This window comes from Stegastes partitus, unplaced genomic scaffold (genome assembly GCF_000690725.1).
Source record: "Stegastes partitus isolate 25-593 unplaced genomic scaffold, Stegastes_partitus-1.0.2 Scaffold496, whole genome shotgun sequence".
In the NCBI taxonomy this organism is placed as follows: Eukaryota; Metazoa; Chordata; class Actinopteri; family Pomacentridae; genus Stegastes; species Stegastes partitus.
Genome location: NW_007578227.1, coordinates 249,344 through 259,508, shown reverse-complemented (window position 1 = coordinate 259,508; position 10,165 = coordinate 249,344). Strand labels below are relative to the sequence as shown.

The window sequence follows — 10,165 nt, the reverse complement described above, 5'->3', positions numbered from 1 at the left end:
CTTCTTGCTGCGAGGCAACAGTGCTACCAACTGCGTCACCTTGCAGCCCGCAAATAGAAATAATTCCGGTAATCCTAACTGATTTAAAACAGGATAAGTTTAATCACATTTAATGTAAAAAAAAAAGGTTATGTGTCTTTTTATACAGTGTATGTAAACCTCTGGTTTCAACTGTATACATACACTGTTGGCCATAAAGTTGGAATGAAATATATATATTTTTTTACCTTTTCTCATGAAATTATTGTGACAATGCAATTCATTCTTGATAGATAAACTGTATATCCTCTCAAAACTTTATTGATATCAAAACATACATACAATACACATCACATTAAAAATGTAATTATGAACTTTTTTAGAACCGTGTTTTCAGGTTTAAATAAAATGGGGGTATTGAACAAATAGATTAAGGGTTTTGTTTAAATTTTTCAACCTTGATCATATAACAGCAAACAGATATTCTTGTGGATTCCATGCATTAGAATGTCCAATATTATTCTTTCAGATGTCACTCAGTCACTAATACTGAGTATGGCCACCCCTGACAGGGATCAATGCCTTTAAGAATCGTGGCATTCTGTCCACAAGCTTGTTGATGGTGTCAGTGGGCAGGACGTCCCACTCTTGGGCCGGATCCTGAAGTCAGAAATTCACCTGGGTAACTGGGACTCAGTATGTAATCATTGCACCTGGTCAAAAGTGATTACTGATGTGTGTAAACAGAAATAAAAAGAGGAATGTGTCTGAACACAAAAACGATTCCAACTTTATGGGCAACAGTGTATTACAGTTATAATTATCAGTGCAATTCAACTAAATTCTTCAGCAGAGTCCATGGATTCTCTCTGCCGTTTAAGTCAGGACTTTAGGAATGCCAGTCTAAAACCTTTAGCAATGTCTTTACCACTTTGATGTTAGTTTGGGGACTTGTTGGAACAGCCAATTGTGTCCAAGACCCTTTCACCTGGGTGATGATTTTAAGGTTTTCTAAAGAATGTGAAGGTAATCCCCCTCCTTCATTATTCCATTCATTTGTGTAAATCAGCAGTTTCACTTGTAGCAAAACAGCCTCACATCATAATACTACCACCACCATGCTTGATGGTATTCTTGACATTAAAGGCCTTACATTCTCTCCTCCAAATATATATTTCTTGTCATTGTGGCCAAATAGCTCAATTTTATTCTGACCACATACATTTCCTTCAGAAGGGCTTTTCTTTGTCCATGTGACCAACAGCAAACTTCAGCAGTTGAGGTGCTGCTTCTAGAGGATGGGCTTCACTTCTTGCACGGCAGCCTCTCAGCCCAATGTGATTTAAACACACTTGACTGTGGACACTGACACCTGTGTTCCAGCAGCTTCTAATTCATTACAGACCTGCCTTTAGGTGATTCTTGGTAAACTCTTGCCCATCCTGACCAGTGGTCTCTCAGCAGCAGGTGATGGTTTGTGTTGTGTAACAAATAATGAAGTTGAAGTTTTCCGACTGAGAGTGGCAGTGACAACTGTTTGCACAGTTGATTGTGGGATCTGACGTATCTTTGAAATGGCTCCTAATGACTTTCCCGGCTTCTTCAGATCCGTACTCAGCTCCTCTACACTTTCCCACTGTAGTATTTGTGGCAGAGTCTAAGAAGTGTATTAAACAGGCCTTATTTAAATTGGCTCAGAGGAGTCATCAGCTGTAGATAGTAAGAGGTCATGCCACTAAGAAAACTTGATTCACACGACTTTCTACATCATCAAAACTGGTAATTCAAGTTGCTGTATGTATCTGCATAATTCTCTTTTGTGACAAAATTAGGAGTTGTAGGAGTCCTTGCAAACTCACAATTCAAGTGTATGTAAACTTTGCCTTCAGATCATGATGAGCAGCTTCTACCAGTTTATAAAGACATCCAAATAATTGTATAGAATATTGGCTTTATTATGAAACCTGGGGCATTTTCCACAGACAACCATTCTACATTTATACAGATCGATTTAGCAGATTTCGTTGTAATCACAAAAAAGGACAGACTGTGCACAGAGCAGCTTACCTGCCTGAGCTCACCCAAGATTGTTTTTAATACAAAGCTGGAGCATATTCCTTCACATGCAGCACTTTCTAGATGTGAAGCTACTGCCTTGGATGTCCGTTTCTACCTTGTATGGGTAAATAAGAAGGTAAAGGCATCATTCAAGCAGCTGCATGTCACTAAATATGCTCCAGAAAAAAAACAAACAGTCCAAAATTGTATACAATCATAATTTAAAATCCCCAACCCGAGCAAAATATTAAAAGCAACTAAAGCACACAGCAGTCATAAGGTGTAAGACCCCCACCCACCCACCAACCCACCAACCCAGCCAGTCAGCTTCGATCAACATGTAACATGTATTTTCTCTGCACTTCACTTTGGAGTTGTTCCGCAAATAGTTCAGGTAAAATCCCACCCTGCCTCAGCTTTTCAAGATCCAGGTTTTAAAATGTAAGTGTTTGAAAAATAAATCATGTGAGGCCAAGAAATCGTTCGTCTGTTGCCATTTTTTGAAATACATGGGGAGCGAGCTGCTCCATTTCTCTGGAAAAGATGTCCACTGAAGCCCCACCCATGATGGCATGAATCGCTATGAATCAACAGACAGTGCTAGAAGCTGTACAGTTTCCCTTAAAGACCAGCTGCATTGTGAACCCTTCAGATATTTATTCACCAGGAGTGCAATTTGTTGTTTGAGAGCGTTAACACGATGGGCAGATATCACATATCTGCCAGTATATTGTCTGACTTGGCATTGACACTGGAAACACAACCCTCTGCATCTCACATAACAAGCTAATGCATTCTGTTTGCCATTTTTATCATTTGAAAAGGTTTCCGTTTAAAACTTAGTTATCATACTCCTGTGGTGACTCCACACATGCCTATCCAGTGACTTTATTCGTCTGACTGCAGATATTTTAAATTAGGAGACCCACAGTCATGTAATTAACTGCAATCAAACAAAATTGGACAAAAGAATCTGTTAGACCAAAAAAAAAAAGAAAGAAAGAAAAAAAAAAAGGTAAAACTAATGACAACTGCCATCTAACCCAGAATCTTTTGGCCATTCGTTCCAAACATACATAACATTTATAAAGAAGGAACCAAACGGGTAACAGGAGAACAAAACATCTGAGATTCGATCATATGTAGGCTTTTACTCAAAACTGCCAGTCTCATTTCCAGAGTGTAAATAACTGTCTTGGTGTTGGAGAAAACAGTGGAGGACACAGAGGGCTCATTTACTCGCACTACACCACTCGCCGTACTTCGAAAAATCTCTTCAGGTAGTAAATCTGTCCAAGTGTCATCGCCACCAGAACCAGAGCTTCGAAGAACGACCACAGCACCACTCTGCTGTTTGTGTTGTCGTTGACTGGAGGGCAAAGAAGAAGAGGAGGAAAAATAGACAACTGGTGAAGGTGCACTTATAATAATGAACACGACAAGCTGACTATCCATCTATGTTCTTACTTGCTCTGTGTATCCTCTCGCGGACCTCCATGTACTCCTGCTCATGCTTTACGGCTGTCATAGCGACCGCCAGCTCGTTGATCATCTCCTCCAGTTTGTTTTGGTGAGCTGAAACAGGCAAAGGGGTAATCAATGAGCGATAAATCACCACACAGTGACTGTGCGCCAAAACATGCATCGGGTTTTATGCAGTACATGCGGAACATTTTCACACTTGTGACGTGTATGAGAGGTGATGCCGTCACAATACCTGAGACATTCATACTGCATACATGTTCTCACTGTGCAACAGGGCTGCAACTAATGATTATTTCCATTGTTAAGTAATCAGGTATTAATCGAGTAGTTGTTTAGTCTATAAAAATGTTCGAAAATAGTGAAAAATGTTAATCAGTGTTTTCCAAAATGATGTCCTCAAATGTGTTGTGCTGTCCGCAACCCAACTTCGTTGAACAGTTGATCGATTTCATATCTAAATTTGAAACAATGCAATTAGTAAACTGCAATGTCTGCAATTTAAAGTATAAATTATGCATCACATCTGACCAGGGGTTTATTTATCTTTTAGTATTACTTCATTTAAAGAGCAATACTGCTCCTGAGCTACGGACCTGTTTCAATGTCAATTGTTTACATAAAGGCCCAATTATTTTTATTGGAATTATTTGTTATCATTATTACTTTTTTTTAACCTAACACAGCTACAGTTGTAAGTAAGTGCTCTGCCATGTAACAAATACATGTTGAAAGCAAATTACATCGTTAAGTTCTCATTCTTGCATTACAGTATAAAGCAGTTAATAATTTGATGGCATGTCATGTGGTAATGCTCCAACCCGTTTTAAAGAGGTCAGTCAATATATATGCTGCAAATCATAATATTTGCTAGAATAACTGTGTTGAGATATTTTACCTCACTAGTTCTGCACTATGATCTGAACATACTCAATAAGTGAATTACATTTTCATTCCATCTAAAGTTTTTTACACTGATAAATCAATTATCAAAATAGATGGTGATTAATTTAATAGTTGACAACTAATCGAGTAATCACTGCAGCTCTACTGTGCAAATAGTCAAACCATTCACAAACATCACACCTTCTTGTTTATGTATATGCTCGATATTAGTTTCTACTATAGAAACAACACTGGTTAAAGAAAACTCTGCAGTGCATCACAAACTTAAAAGTCTATTTCACAAAAGCAACTTTGCAATAGCCTTCCCTGTGCCCTACCATCCCAGCTGTCACCACCTACAAAGAGGAAAAAAAGTGTCCCAATAAAGTCACAAAGAATAAACTGATAGAAACAATGAAAGCAGAATCAAGAAACATAGAATATAGGAGAAATATTGGACTGCACTAAGCATAATCCATCAGGAAAAAGGGAGAAGTATATGTTCTGTTGTGTACCTTCCGTCTCCATGTCTTGGCCTTTAGGTGCCTCTCCGATATCGATCGTGAACATGACAATCTTGGGTGTCATGGTTGACATCTTGTTGCTGAAGCAGAACTTGTAGGTTCCGTCCATGTGTGCTGCCACTGAGTATTTCCCACTGGACTCTCTGTCCCCTTTGTAAATCTGCTTACCATCAGGCCCTGTTATCTGGAAAAGCAAAAATGAATGAGTATCATTTCAGACATGCACTCTTTTCTGATGGCATTTGAATGCATCGGCTTCATGTCTGAATTAGCACCCTGGTCATTTTTCGCAAAAGTCCCAACAGACATCTTACTAGAGCGGATCACTAACTTCTCTGTATCACTTTCAACACAGCACAAGTCTGAACTGCATGCCGTTCAATGAACAGACACGGTACTTCAGTTGTGTGAAGTGATTTAGGGCTTTTGTTTTCCCCCAATATTGGTCCAAACACATCACAGAGGACAAAAGTCATAGTTTGAGTTCATAGTTTGAGTGCCAAAACCATGTCTGAAGCCCTTTTGACACATGGGATAAACAACATTGCTGCTTCATTACCATGATAGGATACTTGTCATCACACAAGACTGGACAGAAAATATGTAACAATGCACTAACAAATAAATGACTAAATCTGAAGTAACAACAGCTTATCAAACTGTCCACATGAGTAACTGCCATAATTATTTCCTTAACACAGAAAATTCTGTCGGTGTAATGATATTCTAACTCCTCACTTTCCCAGCACCTGTGACAGAAAATATATTTAAATGCAGCTTATAAACTTGTGTGCGACAGCTCACCTGTCTGAGGTGACGAGAAGTACACAGTGTGAATTGCTGTTGATCTAGATTGAGCTCCATGGACTTCATGTGGGTGTAATTTAGAACTGTAAATAATGAACTAATTTACTGCTGTTGTCCCACATGCATAAATGTGCACAACTCGTTTTCTTTGGAGACATTTATGTAGACCATGCTGCTGTCTGACACTGCAGGTGGGGAAATGTCAAGCAAAGTAAATGAGACTTTGGCAGCAAGCTGTGCCTTTTACTTCTCTGTCATGTTTATGAACCAGTATTGGTGCTGGATGAAATAACCGTCATCCCCAGATCACTTCACCAACTCAAAGTACATTACTAATGCGTGCCCATTTCTCAAAGGAAGGAAGCACTTCAGACCTGTTGATTCAAGTGAAATGTGAGCAGGTCAGACCTATTAAAATTGCCATTGCTGGTGTTAAAGTGAACAGGATGCTCATTCAGACAAGAAGCAGATGTGTTCAGCAGCCTTCAGATTAATGGAAAGGTGGCTCACAGGGTGACTAAATGCAGTCACTTTCTCAGACTGATGAGGCCAGCAGCTGAAAAGGGCTGTTAACCATAAATAACACGAAGCTGCTGCTGGCTTTGGGAAGCATATGGCAAGAACCGAAACAAATACATTACACATTTCTATTTTCTAACAACAAAAAGAAATACATTGCTTTGACAGATATTGAAACACAAGCTGCGATTTGAATTAGGCTGATGATGTTTTTCATTTCTTTTCCACTAAACGAGACAAAAATGTTGTGATTTTTGCTGCAGTCTGTCCCAGTCAAGCATCTCCCCCTTACATGTCGAGAATAGGATTTTGAGGCCGGGGCATCTCTGTAGTACTACGGTATTTTATTTCTAATTAATATGTAGTGACACATTCTGACTTCATCCAAAAACAAAGCAGCTCCTGTAATTTCGGCAATATTCGAGTATTTGTTGAGCCCTGCTACACAGTTAGCGGCTTAAACACAATGCTAACGCTACACTTCCGATATCATTATGAATTATTCAGCTATTTGTGTCAAACCCAGTCATCAGAAAACAAACAAAACAACGTCTCTGCAACATATTCAATCCAGAAACTAATATATCTTGCAACTAGCAGTGAGTTTAACGCCACAAACCCAGACAGTAGCTGATTACTTTCAACGGCCGCTACGCAGGCAAGTGGCTAAAAGCTAACACGGTTAGCACAGGCCTTGTGTAGCCACGTCGCTGCTAATATGATAAAAGCACCGATTTCCCACGTTATGCGTCTGATTAGTGCTCTGTGTGAAACCTCTCACCTCGACATCGATGTCCAGGAAGCCTCCTTCGGCCACCTCGAACATGAGGCCCATCTTGGTGCCGGAGTTGACCCGCTCATAGAAGCATTCCTCGGCATGGGCGTCTATGCTAACGAAGTAGCCGGACGCGGTGGCAGACAGGACGGCCAGCAGGACAACCAGCTCCGACAGGGTGAACATGGTTCAAACGGTGTGTGGCGACAGTTACACCGAGTCCGACGGTAAAACGCTTCAGTGTGGCCTGCAGGATGTCAGTTTGAGCTAGAGAATCGCTGCAGGAGGAAGCCGCTCCAGGCTCGGCTGCTGTGTACGGCTCTGTGACTGCCACGTACGGGCTTATTAAACGGGGAGCTGCGAGGGACAAACATCCAGCAGCGCGTAAAGTCGGTCAAGCGACTCCTCACCTGTTCTGTGAGTGGTAGGAGCACTGTGGTCATGCTCAGACTTTATTTGCATGCTAAACTCATCCCCATTAGTAACACCGGCCTCAAAGATTTGAATTCACTTATGTTTATATAGCACCAGTTTACAACACAAGTCATCCTGGGGCACTTCACACAGTCAGGTCAAGACAGTTCAATGTATACTTCAGCAAAAAACAAACAAAAAAAAACACTTGTAAATAAAATAATAATAAAAAAAATAATTCCAGCAAACAGTATCTATGTACAATTCTAAGTTATTTTTTTCCCCAAATATTTAATAAAATTAAAGCAAAAATCCTGAAAATAAAGGCCTATTTTAACTCTCAATAAACCTTTTCTTTTTTTGTTTGCTAAACATTTTTAATGGAATCATGTTTATACCCATGCAACATTTGAAATCATTTCACTGGACACTTTGTTGGTCACATTTTTGTGAAAATGAAAGTATTCAAGCTTTCATAAAAACCTTAAGAGGTTTATGAAACTTTTATGGAATACTATGGTCATGTTAGTTATTAAATTTCTGATTAAATTAAAGAATTTTTAAAAACTCTTCTTAAGAGATGTCTTCATTTTTTGTAGTGAAATCCTGTTCGAAGTTGTCTGTCTGTCTATGACCACATAAAATTTAAAGCAATTTCATGGTGCAATTTTTCAAATTAAAGGAAAAATTAAAATACATTTTGGAAAATATGGTATATTTAAACCTTCATTTAAAACAAAATAATCTTCAATTTGAGATGTTTGATAATTTTTTTAATGGAATCCAGTGCGGCTCGATGATGTCTGTGACCACCACCAATGTGAAGTCATATTTAGAGTTTTTTGTGAGATTAAAGGAAAAGTTTGATTCAATTGGGTAAAATATGGCATATTTAAACTGTCATAAAATATTAAAGTCATTTTACTGGAAAATTTTCAATAAAATTTAAGGAAAAGTCCAAGTTATTGTGGAGATGAATGCATAGCTGAACTAACAGAATTAGGAGTTTGTGCATTTCCATGGTAACAGAGCATAATGAATGGAGAAACTGTCTGGATTTTGAGCCTTTATAACATTTAACTCCTGCACTTAGTTATACTCAGAATACTCAGACTAGTTTACAAAAAGAGGGCATGCATTTCCGTTGCTTGAGAAAACATTTGGGGATCATCATGTTTCAGTCACCATCTGAGATGAGCTATGAAATAATTACATGGAGGAGCAGTGGCCCTCTGTTTAATATGTCCCTTAGAGAACTGAACCCAGCGCAGTGGAAGATGACTGCAGTTGGAGATCCGCAGATTTTGGCAAAGATGTGTGTATACAAACCCAGTCTATCTGTGCAGCTGTTCTTGATGCTGTAATATCTGTGGTGCATCAACAGTTCTCAGGATCATCTGTCACCACATTTATCTGGTACATGTGGAGAGCACAGAGTTTCCCTGTGGTTTTACAGGTTCAGTGGCAGGCATGCATCTTCAGACCACCTGACGCTGCTGATAACTAAAGAGGTGATTCAAAAAACTGTATAATGGTGAAAAAACACAAAATTTCTGTAAAATAGTGATATTTTTAGCTGATTTAAATACAGTAAAATTTTGTGATTTTATGGTCACACACAAAAACAAATTTATGTGGACGTTGTCTATAGTTGAGCCAGTTATCCCTTTTTTCTGTGATTTTACCAGTTGTCATCTCTAATTTAACAAAACACAGTCAACAACTGTTATAAACTCCTGCTTCACATGAGCCAGCTTTTTTGTTATCAACTCCATATCACATGCAAACACTGCTGATGATATGGTGGTTTGTGCTGCCAGAATACTGAACAGATGCTTGGCTAGGATGAAGAGCAAACAACAGTTATTTTGGGAAGAGTTTGCCACAAGTTTGAAGAAAGTCCTCGATCAAATTAAGGCAGCTCCACACAGTCCAGTTCTACTTTGGTGACAGTCCAGGACCAACCTCAGTCAGCACAACATGCGGATCCAGAACCACAAGAAAAGACTAATTATGACCAGCCCCACGTGTACACTCTAAAAGATAATGTTTGGGCTTAAAAAACAAAAAAAAAATCAAGCAAACAAACAAAAGCAGCAGTTTAGACAAAACTTTTGCAGTTTGGACAACTTCTAATAATAAAACTATGTTCAACCAACAAACTACATTGGATCAGGGGAATTAACTTTTCCCCTTTGGTCAAATATATTTTGAATTACCAGGTTTGATCATATAATATATAGTTGATGCAATTACCACCATTATTATGTCAATCAAAAGCATGAGAAATAATGGTTGCAACTTAAGAGGTTTATCTAAATCAGTAAACTGGATTTTTGTGTTTTTTATATAGGTTCCTTTATTTATTTTTTTTTAGAATGCAGAGCAACAACTGGGGCTGCAAGGGGGTGCAGTTGGTAGCAAGAAGATCGCCGGTTTGCGTCGCGGTGGGGGCACCACGTGGAGTTTGCATGTTCTCCCCGTGCAGCGTGGGTTCTTTCCGGGTTCTCTGGCGTCCTCCCACAAGGTCCAAAAACATGTTGAGGTTAATTGGTGATTCTAAATTGTCCGTAGATGTGATGTGTTGTTGTTGCTAGTACAACAATTTCCCTGAGGTTTTTACCAAAGGGATCAATAAAGTTCTATCTATCTATCTATCTATCTATCTATCTATCTATCTATCTATCTATCTATCTATCTATCTATCTATCTATCTATCTAT

The 10,165-nt window shown here is 38.9% G+C and overlaps 1 protein-coding gene across 2 annotated transcripts; it reads right to left on the bottom strand.

Moving 5' to 3' along the window:
• Window positions 1–1,910: 1,910 nt before the first annotated feature.
• tmed2 (transmembrane p24 trafficking protein 2) lies at window positions 1,911–7,384 on the bottom strand. Of its 2 annotated transcripts, XM_008287347.1 has the most exons (5): window positions 7,036–7,384; window positions 4,920–5,112; window positions 4,743–4,760; window positions 3,505–3,612; window positions 1,911–3,406 (listed from the first exon to the last, which is right to left on the bottom strand). In XM_008287347.1, the coding sequence occupies exons 1-5, from the start codon at window positions 7,213–7,215 to the stop codon at window positions 3,282–3,284; spliced, it is 624 nt and encodes a 207-aa protein (XP_008285569.1). In that variant the 5' UTR covers window positions 7,216–7,384; the 3' UTR covers window positions 1,911–3,281. The 2 variants fall into 2 exon arrangements, with proteins under 2 accessions (XP_008285569.1, XP_008285570.1); XM_008287348.1 differs by lacking the exon at window positions 4,743–4,760.
• Between the last annotated feature and the right edge of the window lie 2,781 nt (window positions 7,385–10,165).

What these genes read in the sequence shown, in the direction of transcription:
- tmed2 (XM_008287347.1), bottom strand. Translation starts at nt 7,215, where the DNA reads ATGTTCACCCTGTCGGAGCTGGTTGTCCTGCTGGCCGTCCTGTCTGCC. An exon ending in TCCTGGACATCGATGTCGAG is followed by an intron (nt 5,113 to 7,035) that starts GTGAGAGGTTTC and finishes TTGCTTTTCCAG; the next exon opens with ATAACAGGGCCTGATGGTAA. An exon ending in CGAGAGGATACACAGAGCAA is followed by an intron (nt 3,407 to 3,504) that starts GTAAGAACATAG and finishes TTTGCCCTCCAG; the next exon opens with TCAACGACAACACAAACAGC.